This window comes from Halichoerus grypus, chromosome 5 (assembly GCF_964656455.1).
Source record: "Halichoerus grypus chromosome 5, mHalGry1.hap1.1, whole genome shotgun sequence".
In the NCBI taxonomy this organism is placed as follows: Eukaryota; Metazoa; Chordata; class Mammalia; order Carnivora; family Phocidae; genus Halichoerus; species Halichoerus grypus.
This window is the reverse complement of record NC_135716.1, coordinates 180,502,105-180,528,668: the sequence shown is the minus strand read 5'-3', so window position 1 is coordinate 180,528,668 and position 26,564 is coordinate 180,502,105. Positions and strand designations below refer to the sequence as shown.

General features: G+C 57.1%; 2 protein-coding genes across 8 annotated transcripts in view; one reads left to right on the top strand and one right to left on the bottom strand.

The window, feature by feature from the left end:
* PIK3CD (phosphatidylinositol-4,5-bisphosphate 3-kinase catalytic subunit delta) overlaps window positions 1-18,571 on the top strand; it is a 49,365-nt gene extending 30,794 nt beyond the window's left edge. For 3 of the 4 annotated variants that reach the window (XM_036090511.2, XM_078073808.1, XM_078073809.1), the window contains 22 exons: window positions 4,872-5,044; window positions 7,259-7,487; window positions 7,576-7,805; window positions 8,199-8,378; window positions 8,624-8,773; window positions 9,283-9,372; window positions 10,454-10,675; window positions 11,229-11,325; window positions 11,415-11,545; window positions 11,996-12,046; window positions 12,115-12,282; window positions 12,367-12,488; window positions 12,626-12,769; window positions 12,924-13,023; window positions 13,169-13,347; window positions 13,426-13,538; window positions 13,724-13,802; window positions 14,368-14,535; window positions 15,139-15,262; window positions 15,382-15,527; window positions 15,671-15,803; window positions 16,452-18,571. In XM_036090511.2, the coding sequence (XP_035946404.1) occupies window positions 4,904-5,044; window positions 7,259-7,487; window positions 7,576-7,805; window positions 8,199-8,378; window positions 8,624-8,773; window positions 9,283-9,372; window positions 10,454-10,675; window positions 11,229-11,325; window positions 11,415-11,545; window positions 11,996-12,046; window positions 12,115-12,282; window positions 12,367-12,488; window positions 12,626-12,769; window positions 12,924-13,023; window positions 13,169-13,347; window positions 13,426-13,538; window positions 13,724-13,802; window positions 14,368-14,535; window positions 15,139-15,262; window positions 15,382-15,527; window positions 15,671-15,803; window positions 16,452-16,589 (3,135 nt within the window). In that variant the 5' untranslated portion in view covers window positions 4,872-4,903 and the 3' untranslated portion in view covers window positions 16,590-18,571. The remainder of the gene's footprint in view (window positions 1-4,871; window positions 5,045-7,258; window positions 7,488-7,575; window positions 7,806-8,198; window positions 8,379-8,623; window positions 8,774-9,282; window positions 9,373-10,453; window positions 10,676-11,228; window positions 11,326-11,414; window positions 11,546-11,995; window positions 12,047-12,114; window positions 12,283-12,366; window positions 12,489-12,625; window positions 12,770-12,923; window positions 13,024-13,168; window positions 13,348-13,425; window positions 13,539-13,723; window positions 13,803-14,367; window positions 14,536-15,138; window positions 15,263-15,381; window positions 15,528-15,670; window positions 15,804-16,451) is intronic. The other variant, XM_036090512.2, reaches the window with a different exon arrangement.
* The window catches only part of CLSTN1 (calsyntenin 1), a 75,854-nt gene continuing 67,570 nt past the window's right edge, over window positions 18,281-26,564 (bottom strand). For 2 of the 4 annotated variants that reach the window (XM_036090513.2, XM_036090514.2), the window contains 9 exons: window positions 26,443-26,499; window positions 25,109-25,266; window positions 23,740-23,888; window positions 23,281-23,507; window positions 22,623-22,793; window positions 22,115-22,260; window positions 20,810-20,945; window positions 20,305-20,489; window positions 18,281-19,872 (listed from right to left, as the gene is read on the bottom strand). In XM_036090513.2, the coding sequence (XP_035946406.1) occupies window positions 19,675-19,872; window positions 20,305-20,489; window positions 20,810-20,945; window positions 22,115-22,260; window positions 22,623-22,793; window positions 23,281-23,507; window positions 23,740-23,888; window positions 25,109-25,266; window positions 26,443-26,499 (1,427 nt within the window). In that variant the 3' untranslated portion in view covers window positions 18,281-19,674. The remainder of the gene's footprint in view (window positions 19,873-20,304; window positions 20,490-20,809; window positions 20,946-22,114; window positions 22,261-22,622; window positions 22,794-23,280; window positions 23,508-23,739; window positions 23,889-25,108; window positions 25,267-26,442; window positions 26,500-26,564) is intronic. The other 2 variants (XM_036090515.2, XM_036090516.2) reach the window with 1 other exon arrangement.

Sequence of the window (26,564 nt, the reverse complement as noted above, 5' to 3'; positions counted from 1 at the left end):
TCCCCACAGGGAGTAGGCTGCTCTCCATTACATCACCATTTAGCACGCTGTCTTAACCGTGTTGCTATAAGGTGTGATCGTTCTTCCTACCTACTCTGGGCTCGGGTATTAGTGTCTCCCCCTTGCACCACTCTTGGCACTTAATAGTTTAAACTAGTGTATCTCAGACTGAGTCGTATGTACAAAATATCAAATCCAGTAACACACAGGTGCCAATTATTTCCAAGAGATGAAATCACCAACAGTAATAGTGAATTTCTGCATTCAGATTCAGGAGATTCATTGGGAGAACCTGGCTTCCTGGGAGAAATAGCTAGAAGGTTGGCAAGCCAATGAGCTCAGTGATATGACCACTGAAGAACTTTCTTGGGGGAAAGGGGCTGATATGCTTTTATTAGGCTAAGCAGTGGGAGTCTGGTGCCCAGAACATTCTTCTACAATTGGCCTGTCAGGCCCCATCCACAGCAACCTCTTGTTTTCTCAGAGTACCGAACTTTGGGAAGAGTCTAAAAACCGTGTTATAGGGAGAACAGTCAGAGGTACCGAGGCCATCATTCAGCAGAAAGAGCCATCAGATGACAGACAGCTCTCGGCACCTCTAGATGACAACACAAAGACCAGGGCTGGCTCCTAGAGACAGGCCGAGTTCCAAGGAAAGAATCTTCTAAACACTAAAAGCTAAAATGGAACGTGCAGCTGCAAGTGACCAAAAAACTAAAAACAAAAAACCAAAAAAACCCCCAAAACCAACTCAAACTGCTCTAAGTTAAAAAAAGATTGGGGGGGGGGGAGGCAGGGAGGTTTTTTTGGCTGAAAGAACTGAAAAGTCCAAGGATAGAGTGTGGCGTCAGGCACGCCGGCCTCCAGGGGTTCAGAGGGTGTCTTCGGACCCCACCACTCCACTCTGAGCTCTCCTCTCCTTCGTGGTGGTATTTTATCAGGTTTCACCCCTGAGAGCAGCAGGAGGTGCTCACCAGCAGCTCTAGGTGGATACTCTCTCTTTTGCCACCCCGGGAGGCAGTACCCAAAGAAGTCCGGGTGTCAAACGCCCTGGACTGACTTGACATTCTCACGCCCAACCTGGAATCAGTGGCCAGGAGAGGACACACAGTGATTGGCTGGGCCCGAACCCCCTTCCTGGTTCCAATCCAATCCCTGCGGCCGGGGGTGGGGGTGGGGTGGGTGGGAAATTCGGGCTCTGATTGGCTGGGCCTGAGGCTCAGGCCATGCTAGTGGCCAGGAGTGAAATCAACTTGGCTGAACCACTTGGACTGAGGGTGTGTTGCGTTTGTGAAAAGTCCTCAGCTTCCAGATCAAGAAACTGAAAAGTACCAGCCCCCAGAAGCCCCTCATACCTCTTTCCCTGGGGTAACTGCCCTCCTTCTGGGGTTCCCCCCTGTCTCTTCCTCTGCCAATATAGATTAGCTCTGCCTGTGTTCTCTGGATAATTAGAATCATGAGCACATACGCTTTTGTGCCTGACTTCTTTTGTTCAGCTTCATGTTTATGAGCTTCGTTTATACTGTTGTGTGTATTTGTAGATCGTTCATTCTCATTGCTATGTAACATTCCATTGGGAAAAGAGACCATCATTTATTTCTCCATTATACTGCGGATGCGCATTTGGGAAGTTTCCAGTTTGGGGCTATTAGGAATAGCAGTGCTGTAGACACTCTTGTTTGTGTTTCTTCTTGCACATGGACTCATGTTTCTGGTGAGTGTATACCTAGGCTTGCAATTAATTGCTGGGTCATAGGGCACCATGTGCTCAGTTTTAGTAGATACTGCCAAGAGTAGATACTTTGCCAAAGCGGTTGTACCCGTTTGCATTCTTGGAGCAGTTCTAAAGTCCCTGGATTAGTTGGCATCTTTGTCCCGTACGTTGCAGAGTGATGAGTCTGAGCTTCATAGAGAGTTGGGGCTTGTGAGTAGCTGCACCTGGGTCCTGGGCCCGCAAAGAGAGAGGGTTCCTTATTCCTCCTCTCGAATCTCTGGCATTTGATTATGTGCTGCCAACACCATCCTGGGTCTTCCTTCCTTAGGCACGAGCTTTATACATGAAAGTATGTCCATGCATCCCAGGTGGGTAAGTGTAGTTGAAGGCTTCATTCCACAACACTAAGGGGCAGAAGAGCAAGGGGATGCATTTGTCTCAGGCACCACCCCTTTGGCTGGAGTCCCAAGGAGCTCATGCTACATGTGTTCATCTTGGCCTCGGGATCGAGTGGCCGAAGGTGCCCCTGACTTCCTGAGCGTGGCCAAAGCACATTTAGCATTGTAAGTGGATTCTCGAGGATTCCTGCCTGCCCCCCCTCCTACATTTTGAATCAAAAGGAAAGCCTTTGGCCTGGCCATTCTCAGAAAGAGGAACCCAAAGTAGGATGTGGTTTTACAATCAGAGGAAGTGGATCCCAGCAGTGGTAACATGGTCGCACCAGCGTGATGCGCATGTCCTGCAGCTCCAGGCAGATTCTGCATCCAGCGCTTCTGCAAGGCTGAGGTCTGGGCCCTATTGGCAGAGCCCTCAAAAGAATATCTCTCATAAACTAAACAATCTCTTTCAACTATTTTTCAAAGTCATTTAAATCTCCGAGGATGTGACCCTAGGGTAAGGAAATCTTTTTTGAAAGAATAAAAATTGACATAAAGGACAATATTTGACTACATCAGCATTACAAACTTTTCCTCACCAAAAAAAGGCACCATAAACAAAGTGAAAAGGTGACTTGGACCAAAAGAAGATATTTTCAACTCATTTAATCAACAGAGGAATTGAATCTAGAGTATATTTTTAAAAACCCTATAAACCAAAGGGAAAAGACAACCCCACAGGAAAAAAATGGGCAAAATTTATAAGCAGGCTATTTGCAGAAGATAAACATTTTATGGCTAATCAGGGAAATGCAAATTAAAATGACAAAAGAGCATTCCGTGCCCATCAGATTGGCAGAAATGAGTGAATTGGACAATACCAAGCGCTGATGGAGATGTGGAGAGGAAGCGGTGGACAACGCTGGTGCCGTTGCTAACGGGCACCACTGCTTTACCTTTACTTTAGTAAAGCTCAGGGTCTTGGTCTAGCTGTCCTAGGTATGGCTGTGATCCCACAGTTCCCCTGGACCCGTGCGGTCCAGCGTGGCGGCCCCCTGCCACGTGTCCCTCTTGAGCACTGGACATGAGGGAGAGTGACTGAGGAATAACATTTTTAAGCAGTTTATTTCATTTTGATTCATTCAAATGTAAGAATGGATACTCAACTCGTTTCTTGGAAAACTTTTCAGTATATTTGGAGCAACTTGAGTCCGCGGCCCTCCTTTTTCATCTGTAAAGTGTATGACATTGACATATAGATGAGGTATTTCTGATGGAAATCTAGTACCCAAGCTGCAATGTGCTCTAAGTGAAAATGCACACCAGATTTCAAAGACTTCATGCCCTCCCAAAAGAACGTAAAATATCTCATTAGTAGTTTTGCTATGTTGATGGACATTTTGAAATGACTATATCTTGGATATATTGGGTTAAGCAAAATAGATGACTAAACTTAATTTTTATCTTTTTACTTCTTTTGAATGTGGCTACTGGCAACTTTGACATTATGCATGTGGTTCGCATTGTATTTCTTTGGACAACACTCATCCCCACTCTACATACACACAAAGTGAGGTGTGTAAGGATATACATTGTAGCATTGTTTGTAATAACCAAAGAGTGGAAACAAACCCTGAGGGTCATCAACAAGAGGAGGGGTAAATAAATTGTGGTTTATTGACACAGCAAAATAACACAGGAGTTACATAGCTACATGTATCCCCTCGGATTAGCCTAAAGAACATAATGTGGATTGCAGGTTGCAGAAGACTCCCTATTCATGGGAAGTTTGAAAGCATGCAAAAATATTGGGAATTGTTTGTGAATACATATTAGTATAATCAAAGTATAAAAACATGCATGGAAATTATAAACAACCAGAATCCAGATGGTGGTAGCCTGGAGGGGGGGAGATACTCGAAAGACCTTTAATTGTGTCTATAGCATTTTGTTACTGAGGAGTGGGTATGACTGAGGGGGGTTTGGTATGATTCAGCTATTTCAACAAATTGTTTGATGACCAAAGCCGTTTTTAAGCCACTTGATTTCTGGTTAGAAAGTTTCCAAGAGGGGTGCCTGAGTGGTTCAGTCAGTTAGGTGGCTGCCTTCGGCTCGGGTCATGATCCCGGGGTCCTGGGATCGAGCCCCGCATTGGGCTCCCTGCTCGGTGGGGAGCCTGCTTCTCCCTCTCCCTCTGCCTCTCCCCCTGCTTGTGCTCTCTCTCTGTGTCAAATAAATAAATAAAATATGAGAGAAAGAAAGAAAGAAGAAAGAAAAAGAAAGAAAGAAAGAAAGAAAGAAAGAAAGAAAGAAAGAAAGAAAGAAAGAAAAAGACAGACGAAAGAAAGAAAGAAAGAGAAAGAAAGAAAAAGTTTCCAAGAACTGCATCCTTTGGTCCTTCTCGAGTCCTGGGTTGTCTGACCAGCGACCCTGCCATCCCCTGCCTGTGGCTGCCAGCTGGTGGTCATGGAGGGGTCTCCCACGTGTATGTGTTCCTGAGAAAAAATGATTTCGAATGGGTCTGTTGGTGTCTTGAATTTGGGCCACTGTGGTGAGGGATGCAGGGTGTGATGAGAGGGGAGGTGGGGTCTGGGGGGCAATAAAGCCACCCCAGGCAGGATGAGGCCCAGAGGGAGGCGAGCCTCAGGTACCCGCGGGAGAGACTCCTTCCGGACCCTCCTGCCGCCAAAGGTCCTGACATTCTGCTTTCCAGAGGATCCTTTCAAAGGATTCATCCAGCACACTTGGGATGGCTCATTTTGCCTTTCCTTCCTTTTCAGGACAAGCAGGGTCTGAGAAGTGAAAGAGCAGGATGCCCCCTGGGGTTGACTGCCCCATGGAATTCTGGACCAAGGAGGAGAATCAGAGTGTGGCCGTTGACTTCCTGTTGCCCACCGGGGTCTATCTGAACTTCCCCGTGTCCCGGAATGCCAACCTCAGCACCATCAAGAAGGTACGATCCCGACCTTCGAGCTTGGAACTCAGAGGGAAAGACAGACAGACAGATGCTCAGGCTCAGATTTGAGATCCTATAAAACCAATTTCAAAAGATAAATAATATCTAAAATTTGGGGCGCCTGGGTGGCTCAGTCGTTAAGCGTCTGCCTTCGGCTCAGGTCATGATCCCAGGGTCCTGGGATCGAGTCCCACATCGGGCTCCCTGCTCAGCAAGAAGCCTGCTTCTCCCTCTCCCACTCCCCCTGCTTGTGTTCCTGCTCTCGTTATCTCTCTCTCTCTGTCAAATAAATAAATAAAATCTTTAAAAAAAAAAAAAAAAAAAATTAAAAAAAAAAAAAATCTAAAATTTGTTTGCAAGCTTATAGTTAGAGCCCAGCTAGCATTTTGAATTCAGCTTCTCCCTTTATCGGGGCAGGATTACCCTCTCTAGATTCCAGTGGGAGCCTCGGGCTGTGGCTTTTTCTTCTCTCCATGACTATGCTATCATTTCTGGAACTGATCCCCAGCCCTGGCCACTTAAAAGAGTCTTATCAGTCTTTTCTCTGTAGAGCTGTCATCATAGTAAACGTCATCTTTGGAAATAGTTTTGGGTTCTGTTGAATAATTTTCAGGGTGGATTACTGAGTCAAAGGGTTAGACATCTGGAAAGTATTTGGCAGAGAGTGTCTTGTGATCTTGCAGCGGGCTTGTCCCACTTGCGAAGTGTGGGATTTAGTGGGTCATGCCAGAGGACAAGACCTCAGCTCAGAATTTTAAAAGCTTATACTTGGGAGTAGAACAAAAAAAAAAAGGAAAGAAGCAGTGGATCGTGGATCATCCTTGAGGTTTTGTTTTGCTTTTTTAATCTCCCCTTCCTGGGAGATTTTTTTTTTAAATTAAATTTCTTCTTCTTTTTTGTTTTCCATTTCAAAAGTAATATGGACGCATTGATTGGGGAAAATAGGAAAAAGTAGAAGAAGGAAAAAAATCACCTGTGATCCAGCCCTTATGAGACAACCACAGTTAACACTTCGGGTGTTTCCTGTTTTCTATGGAGTGTTGTTTTTTGTGATAATTCTGATTATGAACTTTGAGATCTTTTTTTTTCCCCTGAGTTAACATTATAACATCTTTTTCATGTGATTAACTCTATTTTAAGGGTAATCTGATTTTCCTGAACCATACATGCATCCTACTACAATTCCAACAGAACAGAAATGCAAAACACATGGGTCCCTGCATACACCCCAATTTGCCTTCGGTTTCTTCATACTTTTCTTTATCCGAGAGGCCAGCTGGTAAATATTTGAGGCTTGGCTGACCTTCTGGTATTTGTCGCAACCACTCAGCTCTGCCAGTGTGGGTCCAGAACAGCCTTAGACTCCATGTAAATGAGTGGGCATGGCTGTCTTCTAGCAACTTGGGAGTGGACCAGGTTTTGCCTGCAAACCATAGTTCCTTTTGTCAAATCCCCGTCTCTATTCATTATGATGTTTATTCGAGTTGTTTTTACAGAAATGGGCTTGAATTATATCTGCTGTTATATACCTTGGGGTTTTTTCCTACTTAGCATGTCTCTCGGAGCCTTCTGTGCCTGTTCATACAGGTATCCCTAGATTCTGGGTCATGCTCCCCATGCTATCCCTTTGTGCTGATGGACCATAATTATACATCCGTCATGGAAGAAGAATAGGACTGTTCTTTTTTCTGTCTTCTCTGTGACTCAGTGGTGAACACCTTTGCAATAAAGCTTGACCATTAGATGGCTCTCCCAGGGGTCCCTGGGGACACCTTGCCCTGAGGGCACCCACTGACCGCCCTAGCTGAACACAGCCCATAGAGGGTTTGACAGCTGTCTCCGTGTGTTCAGCTTTTCTGAATTCGTTGCCAACATTTGGAAATCAGGGTGATGAACCCCCGAACGATTAGCTGGGGGGTGCCTGGAGGTCATGTCCGGCCGGCCGTCTCTCAAGGGTAACATACAGGGGAGACTGTGGACAGGCTTTTAGCCTATCCCAGGCGCCCTCCACAGAAGGGCGGCGACAGAGACTCCCGGGGTCCCATGTGGTCATCACTTAAGGGGTCAGGAGAGGACAGGGTTTGGGGATCTTGGCTTTGCCCTCTGGTCAGGGTCGTGCAGGGCTGACTGAGGCCAGCCCCAGCCACCTCGTGGCTGCCTGTGGCCCTGCTCACCTCGGCTGGAGGGGCTGACCGGCCACTGTCCCCTCAGGTGTTGTGGCACCGAGCCCAATATGAGCCACTCTTCCACATGCTCAGCGACCCCGAGGCCTATGTGTTCACCTGCGTCAACCAGACCGCAGAGCAGCAGGAACTGGAGGACGAGCAGCGGCGGCTCTGCGACATCCAGCCCTTCCTGCCGGTGCTGCGTCTGGTGGCCCGAGAGGGGGACAGGGTGAAGAAGCTGGTCAACTCACAGATCAGCCTCCTCATCGGCAAAGGTGACCCGCGCGCGGGCGGAGCCTGCCCCGGCGCCCGGCCCCCGGCCCCCCCGGCCCCCCGCGCTGACCCAGCCTCCCCGCCTCTCAGGCCTCCATGAGTTCGACTCCCTGCATGACCCCGAAGTGAATGCCTTTCGCACCAAGATGCGCCAGTTCTGCGAGGAGGCGGCCGCCCGCCGGCAGCAGCTGGGCTGGGAGGCCTGGCTTCAGTACAGCTTCCCTCTGCAGCTGGAGCCCTCGGCCCGGAGCTGGGGGGCCGGCACCGCGCGGGTCCCCACCCGGGCCCTCCTGGTCAACGTCAAGTTTGAGGGCAGCGAGGTGAGCCCGTTGGCAGCGTGCGGGCTCCGGGGCCCACTAGGGGGCTGCTTCCCGTGAGACTTCCCAGCCCTCCACCAGCACCCCAGATTCGCTCTCCTCCCAGGGGCACCGGGGGGATTGGTGGGGCACCCATGCCTGTGAGGGGCTCGGGCACACGTCCCACCAGGCAAGTTGGACAAGGCCGAATGACCCGATGGCCTTGGTCGTGGGTCCATTCATTCATTCAATAACGATTTCCGGGGTGTTGGCCGTGTGCCTTCATCAGACTCTGCCTCACGTTCGGGGGGCTGGGGGGGGGGCTATTCCAGACAAATAGGCAGCGCCGCCCTCTGCAACCCAGAATCCATGGGCCCTGCACGAGGGTGGAGGGCTGACCCTCCCTCCTCCCCCCAGGAGAGCTTCACCTTCCAGGTGTCCACCAAGGACGTGCCCCTGGCGCTGATGGCCTGTGCGCTCCGGAAGAAGGCCACCGTGTTCCGGCAGCCCCTGGTGGAGCAGCCCGAGGACTACACGCTGCAGGTGAACGGAAAGCACGAGTACCTGTATGGCAGCTACCCCCTGTGCCAGTTCCAGGTAAGGGGGGACGCTCCTGGGGCCTGCAGGGTGTAGGGAGCTGGGACTTTGGGGGTCCCCTTGCTCAGCTGCCCTCCCTAGGGGCACAAGGAGGGCTCCAACTTCAGGAAGTGGGTGAGGGCAGAAGGGTCAGCAGGAGAGGCCTGGAAGGCCTGGGACTGGCGGTGGTCAGCATCGGGGAGCCCCTTACCCGGACAAGGTTGGGGCTGCCCCATCGGCCACTCACTCCGCCCCCCCCATCGCAGTACATCTGCAGCTGCCTGCACAGCGGGCTCACCCCCCACCTGACCATGGTGCACTCCTCGTCCATCCTGGCCATGCGGGACGAGCAGAGCGACCCTGCCCCCCAAGTCCAGAAACCACGCACCAAACCACCCCCCATTCCCATGAAGAAGGTGAGCCGGTGCCTTCCGCCTCCCCTCCCCTCCATCCCTTCCTCCCCCTTGTCGGCCAACCCTAGAGCCCAGTGGCAATGCTGCGGGCTGGCAGTGGGTCCAGGGCCCCTGTCTCGTGCTCCTTGGTGGGTCAGTGTTGAGAGCTGGGCCTTGAGCTTGGCCTTCCACCACCACACCAGTGTGCAGGGGCAGCGGGTGCTGTTTGAGCTTCCCGGGGCAGCTCCCAGGCCCGGCTCACGGGCTGCCCTTCTCATGTCCCTCCTGCCCCCTGTACTGGAGAAAGAGACAGAACGCCATGCCCGGCAGAGCTCGGGGGTCCTGGGGCAGCTGCATGGCAGGTTTTCTGACAAAGCAGCTGGTATTGCGGGCGGGCACCTGAACCTTATCCCCAACCAGCAACACTCACCCCACCCACGGGCCTTGCGAGGGGCCAGGGGCGCTAGCCACGGGAGCTCCCCTGGATTCCTCTGCTTTGACGGCCCTGCTTCTCCCCCTCCGGCCCGCCCCAGCCTTCTTCCCTGTCCCTGTGGTCCCTGGAGCAGCCTTTCCGCGTGGAGCTGATTCAGGGCAGCAAAGTGAATGCCGATGAGCGGATGAAGGTAGGGGGCTCCTGGGGGGAGGGGGGATGTTTTCTGCACAAACAAGGTGGCTGTGGTCTAGAGGGATGGCAGAGGAAGAAGGGGGGGGTCACATGAAAGCCACCTGACCACATTACCCAGCATCCCTGCCTGGGGTGGTTGTGAGCCGCTTCAAAACAGGAAGGGGGGAGGGGAGCTGGCTGGCCAGCCAGAGAGGCTAATTCGTAGAAACCAGGCCCAGCAAGTTCTGGGTATTTGACTCAGGTGGAAGTTGTGGGGCCAGGCCCAGTCCCAGGGATGTGGGAACTGCAGGGTCTGGGAGGTGACAACTGTGGGAGAGGAGCGGCTCTGGCTGGGCCCCGGGGCCTTGGGACTCCCAGGGGGCACTTGGGAGGCGTGCCGCCTGGACCCCTGGGGGCCAAACCCGCTTCGCTTCGGGGCTGTTCCCACACCCCATCTCCCTCCGTCCCCAGGACAGCTAGCGAGGTGCTTATTTCATTGTCCCATTTGCTGGATGTTACGCTTGGGTCCACAGAGGTCCAGTCTCTTTGTGGAGCACTTTTTGTCGGGGTGATTTCACAAGCAGGCGGGGCTGGGTTTCCCTGATGGCATCCTGGAGCCCTGGATGGAGGCAGCTTTCTCGCTGGGCCCTGAGGGCTGTCAAGGTGCAGTGGGAGGAGGCAGGGTAGGGGTGTTCAGGCGGCATGAAATCCTTGCCTGCTCACGGGGCTCATATGATTCTGAGCTGTGCAGGGAGCTCGTGGGTATCGGAGCGAGAAGGGCCCCTGGAGTTCCCAAGCCCCAGTGGGGAAACTGAGGCCCCAAGAAGGGAAGCGACATGCCCTGGGGTCCCACAGAGTCGTGGGGAGCCCATGCATAGTGCCCATGGTGCCCTTCCCTTCACCCTGTGGCCCCTTGTCCCGCTCAAGCAGTCAGCCACCCCCCTTCGGCGCCACTTTCTTCCGAGTGGGAAGTGGGATTCAGACCCATGTGAAATAAGGACGTTTCAGGAGCTTTGAGCCTTAAGTGGGTGGGAGAACCTCGGAGGGGAGAGGGAGGCTGGGCCTCTGCCGCCTGGCACCGACGCCCGCCCTTCCCCCAGCTGGTGGTGCAGGCTGGGCTCTTCCACGGCAACGAGACGCTGTGCAAGACGGTGTCCAGCTCGGAGGTGAGCGTGTGCTCGGAGCCCGTGTGGAAACAGCGGCTGGAGTTCGACATCAACATCTGCGACCTGCCTCGCATGGCCCGTCTCTGCTTTGCACTTTACGCCGTGATCGAGAAGGCCAAGAAGGCTCGCTCCACCAAGAAGAAGTCCAAGAAGGCGGTGGGTGGGGCTGGCTGGGAGGCTGGGGCCAGGCCTCCGGGAGCCACTCGCCGCTCCTGGTCCACTCCCAGCAGGCGTGCACCTCGGGGGTGGGGATGGGGGCGGCCCTCCCTCCCACCCTGGCCACCATCCCTGCCACGTGACGGCTCTGGGTCCCAGGGCTGGTGAGCAGGGTGACTCGGAGGCACCTGGGAACCTGGAGGCCGCTCTCTGGGGTGGAAGGACAAGCACGCTGTCCTCACAGGGAGCAGGGTGTCCTGAGTCAGCAGCCGGCAGGGAAGGAATGGGGGGTGGGCCCTGAGTCACCAGGCCCAGGATGTGACCGGCCACTGAGCCACGCCGACTTACCCCACAGCCGAGCTGGGCCAGCCTTCCGGGGCCGGTGTGGTTGGTTTGGGGGATTCTCAAGAAGCCGGCAGTAGGGATGCCTCTGGGAGCAGAAGGGAGCCGAGAGGTGGCTGACCTTGCTGCCTTCCTCGCAGGGAGTCTGGGTGAGGGCAGGGAAGCTTGGCTCCTCCGCCGCTGGCCCTGACTTGCCCGTGCTCTTTCCCAGGACTGTCCCATCGCCTGGGCCAACCTCATGCTGTTCGACTACAAGGACCAGCTCAAGACCGGGGAATGCTGCCTCTACATGTGGCCGTCCGTCCCAGGTGCGCCCGGGCGGAAGGGAGAGGCGCAGGGGAGCGGGCTCCCGGATGGTGGCGTTCCCCGGGCAACTCCCGTCTGTCCCTGTGTCCAGACGAGAAAGGGGAGCTGCTGAACCCCACAGGAACAGTGCGGAGTAACCCCAACACGGAGAGCGCTGCGGCCCTCGTCATCTGCCTCCCTGAGGTGGCCCCCTACCCTGTGTACTACCCCACCCTGGACAAGGTCAGCCCCCTCGCCGTCCAGGGTCTGGGATGGTCCAGAGGCTGTGGGACTAAAGATGACTATTCTTGACCCTGCCTCTGGGGTCCCCCCCGCCCATCCCCTGAGTTGCCCAGGGATGGGGCTTGGTCACCCACACAGTCGGGGACTTCCTTAACTCTCTAGAACCCTCATGCGCTCTAGAGCAGTGGTTCTCGGTCAGGGCCACGTGGCTCCCCAGGGGACTTGGGGCAATGTCCAGAGACACTTTTGGTTGTCGTAGCTGGTGGGAGAGACGCTCCTGGCATCTGTGGGGTGGAGGCGGGGATGCTGTGCACAGGACAGCCTTCACCGCTGAGAGTCGCAGGCTCCCAAGGTCAGGGGTGCCCTCCCCCCTCCCCCGCCGGCCCCGGGGCCCTGCCAGGGCTGGCCCAGGGTCCGGGGTCTCCGCTGAGATGGGGCCACTCATTGCAGATTCTGGAGCTGGGGCGGCACGGGGAGCACGGGCGCTTCAGTGAGGAGGAGGTGAGCCGGGGCCCGGGGCTGGCGGGGCGCCAGGCTGGGCCGCAGCTCACCCTGCCTGCACCCCTCAGCAGCTACAGCTGCGGGAAATCCTGGAGCGGCGGGGCTCCGGGGAGCTGTACGAGCACGAGAAGGACCTGGTGTGGAAGATGCGGCACGAGGTCCAGGAGCGCTTCCCCGAGGCGCTGGCCCGCCTGCTGCTGGTCACCAAGTGGAACAAGCACGAGGATGTGGCCCAGGTGGGGGGACAGGCGGGGGAGGGGTGGGGGAAGGGGGGCAGGGCCTCCTGCCCGGCCCGCACCTTGACCACCGGCTCCCCGCAGATGCTCTACCTGCTGTGCTCCTGGCCCGAGCTGCCCGTCCTGAGCGCCCTGGAGCTGCTGGACTTCAGCTTCCCCGACCTCCACGTGGGCTCCTTCGCCATCAAGTCTCTGCGGAAGCTGACGTGAGGCCCCCGGGGCTCCCTGCTCCTCGGGAGGGCGGTCTGGCCCCCGCTGCCCCCGGAAGGCGGAGCCCGTGCCCGGTGAGGACTGGACCTCGCCCGGGCCCCGCTCAGGTGAGGCCGGCCTCCCTCCTCCGCAGGGACGACGAGCTCTTCCAGTACCTGCTGCAGCTGGTGCAGGTGCTCAAGTACGAGTCCTACCTCGACTGCGAGCTGACCAAGTTCCTGCTGGACCGCGCCCTGGCCAACCGCAAGATCGGCCACTTCCTCTTCTGGCACCTCCGGTAATGGACGCGCCAGGGCCTCTGTGTCCCCCCGAGGGCCCTGGGGACCAGGGGCCCCCGGCCCGCCGGCCTCCCGCTCCTGCCGGCCTCGGGGCTGTGGCCCTGCCAGGCGCGAGGCTCAGCCGTCCTCCCCTCCCTCCCTCCGTCCGTCCAGCTCCGAGATGCACGTGCCCTCCGTGGCTCTGCGCTTTGGCCTCATCATGGAAGCCTACTGCCGGGGCAGCACCCACCACATGAAGGTGCTGATGAAGCAGGTGAGGCTCGGGCCCTGAGTCCCTGCCCTGGGCCAGGCTCTGTCTGCGGGGGTCGGGCCCTTTGGAGCCCCCGGGGCGGGGCCGAGGCCCAGAGCCTGCCCCTGCTGGCCTCCCTCCCCACCCACCGGCCCATGCTCCCTGCCAGGGGGAGGCGTTGAGCAAGCTGAAGGCCCTGAGTGACTTCGTCAAAGTGAGCTCCCAGAAGACGACCAAGCCCCAGACCAAGGAGCTGATGCACCTGTGCATACGCCAGGAGACCTACCTGGAGGCCCTCTCCAACCTGCAGTCCCCGCTGGACCCCAGCACGCTGCTGGCTGAAGTCTGGTGAGCCCCGAGCCCCCGGCGCCTCCTCCCGCCCTGCTGAGCCCCGCCCCCCACCGCTGACTGCTTTCCGGCCCGCAGCGTGGAGCAGTGCACCTTCATGGACTCCAAGATGAAGCCCCTGTGGGTGATGTACAGCAACGAGGAGGCGGGCAGTGACGGCAGTGTGGGCATCATCTTTAAGAACGGGGACGGTGAGCAGGCTGGGCCCCGGGGCAGAGTGCCGCGGAGGCCTTGGCCCCCGACCCGTGCTGCGCTGGGTGGGGGGATGGGGAGGGCGGCCTGGAGATGGGGTCCCGGGGCTCCGGGGCCTGGGCCTGGCTGGGAGCGGAGAGCCCACCAGAAGCTCGTGCTTTTCCTTCCGGGGGCGGCTGCCCAGACCTCCGCCAGGACATGCTGACTCTTCAGATGATCCAGCTCATGGATGTTCTGTGGAAGCAGGAGGGACTGGACCTGAGGTGAGAGGCCCTCCTGTCATCCGCTTGTTCTCGCTGCAGGCCTAGGACCCTGTCCCTTTGGAGGAGTCCTCTGTCAGAGCCCACACTGCCACCTCCGTTGGAAAAGGGGTTGTTCTAAGAAGAGCAGAGACCAGTTTAAAATTAGGGCCAAGGGAAGCGATATGGGGCCTCAGAGTGTGAGGGTGGAGAGGCCAGGCCTGGCCCTCGGCGTCTGTCTCGCTCCATTGTTTCCTTCGCCCCACGCATCCCTGGCCTCCTGCCCCATCTTGGGAAGCGGTGGCATCTTCTTCCAGGCCACCTGGATTTCTCTCTGAGCAAACATGAGCTCGGCCAAAGCGCCTCCGTTCCTTCTGTGCAGCTTGGGTGCAGGTCCTGACCTCTCCAAGCAGTCTTCCCCCCGAGTTCCAGGCTCACGGACCCCTCCCAGCGCCTCTCCCCTCCCTTGCAGCATCTCCTGGGGCTGTTCTGGCTGTCTTGAGCCCCTCTGGGTGGGGCGGAGTGTCAGGCCACCCCAGGGACAGCCCGGGACCTCAGCATTTCCTTGCCCCTCCTCCCCTCTGGCTAGGATGACCCCCTATGGCTGCCTCTCCACGGGGGACCGCACAGGCCTCATTGAGGTGGTGCTTCACTCAGACACCATCGCCAACATCCAGCTCAACAAGAGCAACATGGCGGCCACAGCGGCCTTCAACAAGGATGCCCTGCTCAACTGGCTCAAGTCCAAGAACCCTGGGTAGGTTCTGGGCCCGGGGGACGGACGCCCTCTCCTTTCCAAGAGTCAAAGATTTAGGAGTCAAAGGTGAGGGGCAGGGCCCGTGACAGTCTCCACGGCTTCTTGGCTCAGCCGGGGACCAGGTCTGCTCTGTTGGGGCGGGGTGGGTCTCCGTGAGCCCAGGGATCGGTTCCCCGTGTCGCTATGTAGCGACCACTCTCAGCTTAGGGACGTAAAACCACCACCAGGTATTATGGGCTCACAAACCTGCAGCTTGAACTGGCTGAGCTAAGTGGTTCTCTGGCCTGGAACCACTCAGGCCACTGTTCGCCGCTGGTGCCTTGACCGGCCGGGTGGGCCCTGGTCACGTGTCTCCACGTGGCCTCCCCTCTGCAAGTAGACCAGCCTTGGCTTCCTGAACCGGCCTGGCAACAGGTTAGATTCGAGAGCTGCCAGGTGACTTAAGGCCGAGGCTGCGGGGTGAGCCCAACACCGCTTCCTCCCTGTCCCACTGGTCATAAGGCCAGATTCAAGGGGAGGGGACAGACCCCACCTCTTCGTAGAAGTTGCTGGGAAATGCGTGCCCACCGTTTTGAATCCCCCCTCCCACCAACACACACACAGGGAGGCCTTGGATCGAGCCATCGAGGAGTTTACCCTCTCTTGCGCCGGCTACTGCGTGGCCACTTACGTGCTGGGCATCGGTGATCGGCACAGCGACAACATCATGATCCGCGAGAATGGGCAGGTAGGGCAGAGCCGGCTGCCAGGTGGGCTGCACCCTCCCGGCTTTCTCTCTCCCTCCCGACGCCCCTTCCCCGACCGGGGCACTCTCGTCTCTGACCGCTTCTCCCTCCCTCTTCTTAGCTGTTCCACATTGATTTTGGCCACTTTCTGGGGAATTTCAAGACCAAGTTTGGAATCAACCGTGAGCGAGTCCCGTTCATCCTCACGTATGACTTTGTGCACGTGATCCAGCAGGGGAAAACGAATAACAGTGAGAAGTTTGAAAGGTGAGGGTGCTCAGGGTCCCGGGCCGGGCTCAGGGTCGGGTCCTGTAGGGGGAGGGTTTGGGGGCCCTTTCCGGGGCAAGAGCACCGTGGGAATGGCTGGGAGGAGCCAGAGCCCCACCTGCCACGTCCCTCTGGCCCCGCAGATTCCGGGGTTACTGTGAGCGAGCCTATACCATCCTGCGGCGTCACGGGCTGCTCTTCCTTCACCTCTTCGCCCTGATGCGGGCCGCCGGCCTGCCGGAGCTCAGCTGCTCCAAAGACACCCAGTATCTCAAGGTAAATGCCAGGGTAGGGCCCAGCCGGGCAGACCCGGTAGCCCCCAAGTCCCCGAGGCCCGCCTCTGAGCACCGTGGACCCCACAGGGCACTCCCGGTGGGGGTTCCTCATGCCGCCCGCGACCCAGCCGGGGGTCAGCCTGGGTCCGTGGCAGATGTGCTGGGACCTCCCCTGGCCCGCCCTCCCGTCCTCCGCAGGCTGCCGTGGTTCCACTCGGACAAGAGGGCGTGACTAGATACATTCCGTCCTCGCTTAAAAATGCTTTTCCTTCCTGTGTCTTTTCAGTGTGGGAGAAGCTGGGGGGTCGGGAGGGTGGTCGGCCACGAGCCCCTCTGTGGTGCATGGTTCATGCACGACGCTGCCCCCTCCTCCTCTCCCCCTGTGCAGAAGGTGAGGCCACCTGTCCACCCCTGCGACTTTGGGGGCCCGCGGCTTCCTGGCTGGAGCTGGCATCTTACTTGGAGGGTGGGTCAGAAGACCCATCTCGGTTTGGGATCAGAACAGAGAGCTTTTCCCAGGGGAGACGTTGGTGGCTGTCTCCTGATTCCCTTCCTGCGAGTCTTTCAGGAGGGAATTTACAGTATTCGGGGAGGGGTGGGGGTTGCCCCCCCTTGGGTCGAGCTCACTGCTTTGATGGTTTTACCCCAGGACTCTCTGGCGTTGGGGAAGACTGAGGAGGAGGCTCTAAAGCACTTCCGAGTGAAGTTTAACGAAGCCCTCCGGGAGAGCTGGAAGACCAAAGTGAACTGGCTGGCCCACAATGTGTCCAAAGATAACAGGCAATAGCCGCCCGCGAACCACCCACCCGCCTCGGGAACCGGGCACCGGGCACCCTCAGCCGTCCTGTGGGGCCGAAAGAGCCTGAACGGCACCCCGTGGGCAAGCGCCTACACACTGCCTTTTGTTTACACTGGTTATTTATTTATGACTTGAAATGTTTCAGGAGCTAAACAGCCATAAATGGAAATGCATCCTTTGTACAGGGGAGGGGCGCCGTCCTCCCGCGCCCCTGATCCAAGCCTCAGGCTCTGAGGAGGAGACGCTGGGAGTCGGGCACCTCCGAGGCCGCATCTTGCTAAGGACCGTCAGTCACCCCGAGTCTTCCAGCTGGTGAATCAGGACCCAGCAAAGACTGCTCTCTCCCCGCCGCCGGGAAGCCTGCCTTCTTCCCGGGCTCCCGCCGGGCCGCACAGGGCTTGGCGCCTGGCGATCACCCTGGTGACAGGGTGCCCACGACTCCGTTCCCCCCCTCCACCTTTGTGCTCTCCACTGACTGAGCACTGGGCAGCTCCCAGGGGAAGCCTGGGTACCCTCTAGATTCAGGGATGCTTGCTTTCCACTTTTAAAGTGACTCGGGTACGGGACTGCTCCCATCGCTCTGCCGTAAAGCAATTTTGTTTGCGGGTAGGAAAGAAAACAGCCAAACTACTCACTGAACCTCGATGGCTCAGAATGGCCTCAGCCCCAGAAGTATAATATACGCTGGTCCTCAAGACATTAAAAAGATTGGAGCTTGATTGAGCTCAACCATGGATCAAGGCTAACGCAGGTCAGAGCACTCGGTGCAATTATCTGTCTCCGGCCTCGTAAAGCAGGCTTTGAGGACAGAGGACTTGCTCTCCAGACTCGCCCCTTTAACCTGCTGCGGGTGAGCAATCAGGTATCGGAAATGTGAGGTCGGTCTGTGGTGGAATGTTTTTCTCTGACGGTACTTGGCTTGAAGCAGTTCAGGCTTCCCCTTCGGTGGACCTGAAGAGCTCTAGCAATGCCAGGTTCCTGGGCCCCTCCCGGCCGTCTGAGGCCGACTCCGGAGACAGGGCTAGGAATCGGGGCTTCTCGAAGCCCACGGGCGAGCCTGACGTGTTAGCAGCCGCCTTGGGCCCCACCCAGCTCACTACTGGTCTGTCGAAGGCCTCACAAGGCCTGGCAGAGCCAGGAGCGGCTGCCCTCTGTGCAGGTGCACGGCTTTAAAAAAAAAAAGAAGCCAGGTGCCGACCTTCTTTGGTTAGAGGCACAGTCCGTGAGCAGGGAGTGCCGGCCACAGACCACCACTGACCACACCCTTGTCCCCAACTAAGTGAATTCATTCGCCCCACCTCGCCGGTTTGGCAATAGGAAGAGCCGAGTGTATGTCTCTATGTTGTGTTATTTATTTAAACGAGTCTATGTGCTTCCTGGCGTTCTGGTTCGGGTACACGGCCCGTGCACCTGCCGAGAAAGAATCTTTTTTGTTTTTTTTTTTTGGTCTTTTAACATTTCTGTATGGGGAAGGTGAGTTCAACACTTAACCCGTGGGGATTGAAGACCCGCACTCTGTGAAGCCTTGACAGGAGAGGTAAAAGCATACTAAAAGAAAGAAAAGCCTTTTTATGTTGTGTTCTCAGGTCAAAAAAACCCCAAAAGCCAAAAAAAACCACAAAAAACAAAGGGGATGCAGGATTCCAACAAACCCGGGCCCAAAGCTGACACACGGCCACTGGGGTTCGAACCAGCACTTTATTGTCGTGTACACACGTTCTGGTCTCAGCAGTACACACATCCGGAGAGCGGCCCACGCGGAGCCCGCATCAGCCTCCACCATCGTCTACACGGGGCGGCTAGAGCGACAGGACACGGAGGACAGCCACACACGACGCAGGACAGCCGCAGTGTCCTCGTGACTAGCAGTCATGATCACAGAACAGGATTCAAATGATTTTCCCCCCGTTTTAGAAATCTAAAATTTTACATGTAAATTAAAAACAAAGTGCCACAGGGGTTTTAGCTCAGGACGTGTCCTCTCCTTTTCCTCCCCGACCAGGCCGAGCAGCGGGGCTCCCCACTCCTGGGGAGGGGGCTTACCTCTGGGGCTGTTGGGGGGGAAGCTAGCACTTTGCCTTCCGGCCACAGGGCGTCCTTGCAGTGCGTCTGTCCTCGGACGTTCTGAGTACGGGCCACTCAGGCCTGTTCTGTCTCCAACCAAGTGGCCAGACACTTTGCACCGTCCGTACGCACACTCACCAGCAGGGCAACGGACATCTAGTAGGTATGAACCCAAGGCTGCGCACGAGGAGTCCAGCTTCCTGCGCAAGGAGCTGCCGGTCATCGGAGGAGTGTGTGAAAGAGGCCAGGGACCCCGGCACGCCCACCCCTCTGCCAGATCAGAAATGGGTAGAATCCCAAAGGAAAGGCCTGGCCGTTTCCAGCCTCCAGAGAGGGGTCCCGATCTGGTGCCCTCCTGCTGAGCTGGGGGGGAGCACAAGTCCATTCCCCCTCACTGCCTGGCCACCCACCGAGGGGTGCACCCAGCAAGGCCCAAGCAGGGCAGGTCCCTCTCCTCTCAGGGTGGGGGTGAGGCAGGAGCCCGCGGGGTCTCTCTTGCGCTGTGTTTCAGGCTTCACTTTGCATATGCCAGTCCCGGGTCACGCTAGCATGGAGGACACGAGGAATCGCAATTTATTTACAAAATATTAAAAAGTCAGTTCATCATCTACATATTAACCCCCATTCTGCCATTTTATACATGCACTAGTTTGGAAAAAATAAAAACTTTTAAAAAAAAGAAGAAAAAAACGGATTACGAGGTGGGAGTGAGCGATTTTAACCCTTGGTCGAGTCCGGTCACTGCAGCTTTTCTGGAGGCGCGAGGGGGCCGCGCAGAGCGAGCCGTGGACAGCGTGCGTCAGCTCCTCACATAACTTAAGAGCGGTCTGGGTGGAGGGCGGGGGGGCCTACACACCAAGCACAGGCGGATGGTCAGCGACGGGGAGGGTCTGCAGACCTACTGGCCAGAATGACTTTGTACACCGTGGACCCTTGGGCCTGGGAGGACAGATGACAGCAGAGTCTCTTGAAGCAGAACGGGAGGTGGCGGAGGGAGCGGCCTCGCGGCTCAGTAGCTGAGGGTAGAGTCGTCCCACTCCAGCTGCTGCTGCCTGTTCACGTTCTGCTGGTCCCCGTGCTCCCCCTCCTCCTCCTCGCTGCTTTCCGACTCGGCACTGGTGATGTCATCCTCCTCCTCCCCATCCTCGCTCTCCTCTTCCTCTTCCTCTTCCTCCTCCTCCTCGCTGCTGTGCTGGTCCTCGTACGTCTGACAAAGAGACGGCATGTGAACCGAGCCCCCGGGCCCCGCCTCTGCACACGAGCCGAGCGTGCACGGCTGTTCACCCTCCGGGAGCCGCGGAGGAAGGAACTCCCCGCGTCACATTCCACGTCGAGGGAGGGCTGGGCCACGCTGGAAGTCACCTCATCCCAGACGGGAGGGAAAACGCAGCTCTAGTCGCTTCCCACGGGGTCTGTCACGTGCGGTGGCACGAGCTAGGATAAGGCCTCTCTGGGCCCTCAGTGTGTCCACCTGAGGAGCGGGGACACCTGCACCTCACCAACTTGTCATGTGGATCACGTGACATCTAAGCCACATAAACGTGGATGTGCCACCGCCATATGGCTTCTCTGGGGCACGCGTCGCTCTGGCCCAGGCCTGCAGTGGTTTTCAGTTGCGGGGTCGCCTGTCAGCACCTACCTCCATGGGGTTTACGGTGATGGTCAAGGCAGAGTCGTCCCAATCCATCTCGTTCTCCTTCCCGGCGTCCTGGTCCCGCATGGTTCGCTGGTGAGCAACCCGGATCCGGAACACGCCCAGGATGATCATGAAGACCAGGAAGCTAACGCACACCACAATCACCACCGTGGCGGTGCTGGGGACAACTGTGATCAAGGGGAGAGGGGGCGGTGAGGCTGGTGCCCACCCCAGGTCGTGCCCGCAACCCCCCCGCCCCACGCACACACGGCTGCTCTGTCTGACCCCAGAGAAAGGAAGAGATGTAAGGAGAGTCTGAGCACAGGTTTCAAGCCCTGGGCTGGCCACTTTCTGCCCTGCTGTGCTTCCATCCCTCGCGGGTGGTGCAGAATCACAGAGCCCAGTCAGCTAGGGCTGCTCGGACCGGGGGCTGGGCTCCCAGCAGCACGCGGGAGGGTGTCCCCCCTAGACCTGACCCAGACAGCCCTGCTTCTGCCCACAGTCCTACCTGCAAAGGGGTGGGGGCTGGCCAGGTTGTGACCCGAGAGGTCGACGAAGGCATGGTGCTCCGGGTAGACGAACTGGGGCTGCGCTGCCATGTGGCTGGCGTGCTCCATGGGGCTGGCTGCGTGGATGACGTTCACCTGCAGCAGAGACACACACAGCAGCCTGAATGTGGCCCAGGGACGGAAATGCAGTTCGGAAGCTACCGGGACTAGCGCGACTCAAAGGGATCCCTGGACCAGCACTGCTGAGCAGATGAGAATAGAGAAAAAATCAAGGGTCAGCTCTCAGAAACCATCATTAACTGCCTGACGCTGTCCCCCGTCCCAGAAATAGAGCGCTGTTCCAATAATTCCCTTTCATTGTATTTCATAAAAGAACCTGTCCACAAAAGAACAGAAAAACCACCACCACCGTCCTTCACTGCGGGTCATTCGAGAAGCACCGGCATAGCCCATTTCCCCACTTTTCCCCAAAACCACAGCCACATGAAAGAGCACAAATCATAACCATTTATTTCCTTTCAAATATGTCAGCCTTTGGCTCAAACAAAACCCTCATCGATTCTTCAGCACCGTGACTTCAGCATTCTGCTGCTCTGAGGTCACTGTGCAGACATTCGATTGCTGAGAATAACTCGGCCCATTTCTTCGGACCACAGAAGCCCTGAGTGACGAAGGGGCTCCCATCCCAGCCTGTGGAAGACTGCAGAGCAGGGTGAGCACCCTCTGACCACCGCGTGCTGAGTTGCCACCATCAGGCTCGGCAGACAGCACAGCACCCCTCTCCCCCCGGCCAGCCCCGCGCCGGGACCCTCTCCCCGGGCCAGCCCCACGTGAGGAACCCTCTCCCCGGGCCAGCCCCACGTGAGGACCCCTCTCCCCGGGCCAGCCCCGCGCCGGGACCCCTCTCCCCGGGCCAGCCCCACGTGAGGACCCCTCTCCCCGGGCCAGCCCCGCGCCGGGACCCCTCTCCCCGGGGCCAGCAGTCTGCAAAGAATCTTCGGTTCCCTGGGAATCGCTCTTTCTCAAGCAGAGTCAAATCTTAACAACAACGTTGGCTCTACTCACGAGGTATTAACTGCCTCTAGCTCTCGACCACCTCCTTCCAAAGGCCCCTCAGACGCCCACGGAAGGGGCACCCCAGCTGCACCCGGCCCACCCAAACCTGCGCGGGTCTAAGCTGCAGCAGCCCCCCGGGCTGGGAAAGGCTAGCGCGCACCTGGACGCACCCCAACAGTTGTCACACGAATGCTCTGAAAATGGCGTTTGCAAACATCAGGGCCGTAGGTAGGCACCCAATCACCCACCTCCACCTGAAACTCGTTGCTGACATAGCGTCCGTTTAGCTCGGAGCAGACGAGCTTGAACTTGCGGTCGAGCAGGGACCTGCTGTGCCAGTTCCGATAGCGCAGGAGACGCAGCCCCTCCTCGTAGCTGGCCATGCTGTCCACACCTGCGGGGGGGTGAGAAGGCTGCCTGCTGGCCGGGGCCAAAGCCGGGGTCAAAGCCAGGGTCAGGGGAGGCCGGAGTCGGGCCCGGGGGCGGCTGGACCAAGTGGGCACGTGTGTTGGCTTTCCAGTTGCGGGGAGAAGTGCGAGTGTGTGGGCACGTCTGCCCCCCTCTCGGGTGCCATCCCGAGCCTGACTTCTACCCCCTCGTAAGGACAGGAAGTAGGGCAATACCTGTACTTCCTGCCAGGAGAAGGCGAGCAGCCCATGCTGAGCCTCCAGGACTCGGACTCTCCCAGGGCTCAGAGAGGACAGGGGCAGGGCTGAGGCTCCCGCTCCGCCCCCAGCCTGGCCTTGGCCCACTCACCCGTGAAGACCATGCCCAGGTCGGAGGCGCTCACTGCAATGCCCTTCTGCTGCAGCCGGGCCGTGTCCACCTCCAGGCTCTCCTGGGCCGGGTTCAGCTCGTCCCCGTCCACCGTGACCTCACAGGTGTCCAGGTCGTGCACGATCTCCTCAGACACCAGCGACTCTTGGACTGCAAAAACAGACCAAGCACCCATAGCAGAGGCCGGGGAGCCCAGGCAGGCCGGTCACGCTGGGTGGCCTGCTGGCTGTCCTCGAGCTCACAGAGCCCTTTCAAAGACCGATGACAGAGGGACAAGAGAGGCCCTTTGCAGAATCGGGGTGCCTTCTGTGTCTGGGAGGACTGGCCCCCATGCAGGCAGCGGGAGCAGCATCGTCCGCTGCCGTCGGCCCGGATCCGCTCAGCCTGCACAAGGGCAGCTCAGATCCGGACATCCCACTGGAAAAGGAGGAAAGGACTCTCCAGGTGGGCTTCCGAAGAGCACAATGAGCTCTTGACCATGGGTCAGATTCCAGGAGCAGACCCAAGAATAACATTAAAACATCCAAATCTCTCAAAATCTCAGGAAAAAAGAACGCAGGAAGTAGGTAGCAGCCGTGGGGTGTCAGCCGCCCGGGTTCAAGCCAAGGGGAGGCCGCTAGCCCGGCAGAGCTGTTACCTGTGGGGTCCTCATCCCCTTCCCCTTCAGGCTCCACTTCTCGCGTGATGGTGCTGATGATCCGAAGCTCAGGGAAAAGGAAAACCCCTTCTGGGCTTTCAAATTCGGAAGCAGCTCGAGCGAAATGGTGGACGCCACTGAGGCTGATCTTGGGCTCCTCGGGCTGCAGCACCATCACGTAGCCGTCCACCGGGGGCACGGAGATGCAGGCGGCCTCGTTGAAACACCTGCCGGCAAGCGATGGAGGAGGCAAGGGTCAGGGCTTTGAGAAGCGGTTCTGCAGGCTACACACGCAATGGCCCATGGATTGCCCAAGCCCCTGGGGGGACAGAGGTAGCGGCCGGGCCCAACACCCTTCACGGACACCGTCCATGCCCTCTGGTAACAAATGATGGCTGGGGTGTCTTAGAAACCTAAATATACACGTTTTCTTCTCAAGAGTTAAGAATCAGCACGTACTTGACCGTGCTGGTGATTCTGAGTCTTCGGATCCCCGGTGTGGGGAACTGCCTGGAGTTCAAGTAGGCAACGTGCTGCATGGCCTTATCCAGCTCCCCGATGTCGTCTCCCTCCAAGGTCAACGCCAACTGACTGGGGTTCGTATGGATCTGAAATCAGGCCAGAGGGGGAGAAAAAAAGGCTTCAAACTGCAAGAAGCTGAAATCACACACACTCTGGCAAAGAAAGAGGGTCAGCTGGGGATCGGTCTGAATTGGGGACCTGGGGAGGAAACCTCATGGAACTGCAGCAATGAGACCCTCTTGTTCAAGGGAAAACACCCAAGGCGCAAATGCATCTGTGGTATAAGAAATACGGGGGCGCCCGGCGGGCTCAGTCGGTGTAGTGCGTGACTCGACTGTGCAATTGTACAGATTACTTAAGAACGATAAAATCTTAAAAAGAAAGAAAAAAAGAAATATATATATATTTGGTCTCGATCCCCAGTTTCTGGCACAGAGACCCCCAAACCCTGGAAATTTCCTGAGTGATAGGAGCACCTTTTGTTACTCACAATAAGCCCCTCCAAGCACAGCAGCATCTGTGTTAACGAGCGGTTTCTGGGCGGCTGAGGCAGTCCAGGACGGAGCTGGCCACCACAGAGCCCATGTGACTACAGGGCTGGCACGTTCAGCCCCAACCCTGACCTCTGGCCAATGATTTAACCAGCTGTGCGTACCTAACAGAAGCTCCGTAAACACCCCTGAAGGACAGGGTTTGGGAGCTTCCCGTGTGTGGTCCGTAAACACCCTTGAAGGACAGGGTTTGGGAGCTTCCCGTGTGTGGGAGGGTGGCGCTCCTGGGGCGGGGGGGAGCTCCCTCCTCCTCCCCACTTCCTTGCCTTCTGCAACGTCTCCATCTGGTTGTTCCTGAGTTGTATTCTTTATAATACACCAGCAGCAGTAAGCAAAGTGTTTTCTACAGTTTTCTGAGTAGTTCAAGCAAATTACTGAAACCCAAAAGAGGGGGGAGAACGGGGGCCCCTAACTTTGTAGCCAAGCTGGACAGAAGTGTGGGTAACCCAAGGGCCCGGCACCTGCACACAGCATCTGCAGCGAGGGCAGTGTGGTGGCACCGCGCCCTCCTCTTCTGCAGGCTCTGTGCTAACTCCTGGGAGTCAGTGTCAGAAGTGAAGCGACTTGCAGGACACGTGGAGGTGCAGGTGTCTGGAGAGGTGGGGACTGGTTCCAGGGAACACCCCCCCCCCCCCCCCCCCCGCCACGTCTGGGGTCAGAGGTGTTGTGAGTAAACACATCAGTCCTTTGCCAGCAGCCTGCACGCCGGTGCTCGAGGAGGTCGGCAGGGCCATGCGAGGCAATGCCGAGGTTACCTCCACGCCTCTGCCGCTGTCTTCGGGGACCTGCAGGTCCAGCCCTTCTTTGCAGGTATAAAGACAGTCGATCACCTTCTTGTCAGCGAGTTTCCCGGAACGGACGGTCAGGCCGGCCAGGTTACCTCGGAAATACTGGGTCATGTGCAGCTCACCACCTTAGGGACACGGGGGGACAAAGCAGGCAGTTACGTGCACGGCCCGGGGCCTCCTGCTTCGCCTCACAATGCAGCGTTACCCGTGGTGACAGCTGGATGGAGGGACATGCGGGTTAGTTCGTACCAAATCCTGTTAGCCTTGCAATCTACATGGAAGCGCAATGGAGAAATTAAATTGTTTATGATCATGCACATGGCATGGAGAAAAGAGGTGGTGGGGGTCCCTCACCCGAGCCCGGAAGCCAAGAGGTCCCATGAGTGTCCCCACGCAACCGGCCACTTCCTGGAAAGGGTGGCCTACACTGCCCCCATCACCCTGTGCACTGGTGACATTTTCCAGTAGCGCCAGCCTCCTGGGTCACTGCCTTCTCGATCAGCTGGGTCACGCTCTGGGCTGCTTTTTCTGACTGAGCACACTCGGGGACACATACAAACTTGGGAACGAACCCACACCGACAGGACTAGGAAGATAAGAGGGACGCTTACTCCCCCAGCCTGCACGTCAGAGGCCTTGCGTGGCTGCTACCTGGCTGAGTCCCATCGGGCCGGCCCCCACGACTGAGGATAGCTGGCAACTGATGGTGTTATAAGGAAAATGGAGACCCAGAAAGTGGCCCTTGATGGACTGTAGCCAAGAGCCCAAAGCAGGTGAAACAGAACTTATTCTCGCAATGACAAAGGAGACCCATGTCCACAGCATGTCTCGTTCCTGATAAGGACATTAGACACTATGAGCCATCACCAGGGACTGAAATTTCTAAGAAACATATGTCTAAAATTTAGTATCGGTCAGGATAGAGAATCTAGTAATGAGTCTCTTCCCGTCTCGTGGTTCAGCCACAGGGGAACCGGGAGGTGGCCTCCCTGATGTGACCTGTGAGATTTCAGCAGGGAGCCTCATGCAGTGGGATCAGGGTCAAATCTGATGGGGGGGGAGGGGGAGTCCCATTAGTGCAGTGCATTGATGAGTCATTTGCCCTCACTTCAACTGGGATCAGATTGGGCAAAAAAAGGGTCAATCCCGTGAAGCAGTGGGGGGAGCATAATGCAAAGCAGCAGCTCAAATGGTTCTGGGACCAAAATGCAACTCGGGCATTTCATGCGAAATGTGGAATGAATTGATGTCTCGTCTTTAAATGAAACACAAGAGTGAACCGTAGGGAAAGATCCAGCAACCTGTTGAGGCCATAGGCACAGACTCGGTTTCATTGTCATTTTCAAATGCTGGATACTCTGTAGAAAAGCAAGACAAAGACAATAGAAAAGGACCAAGAGGTTAGGCTCTTCACATTGGAACT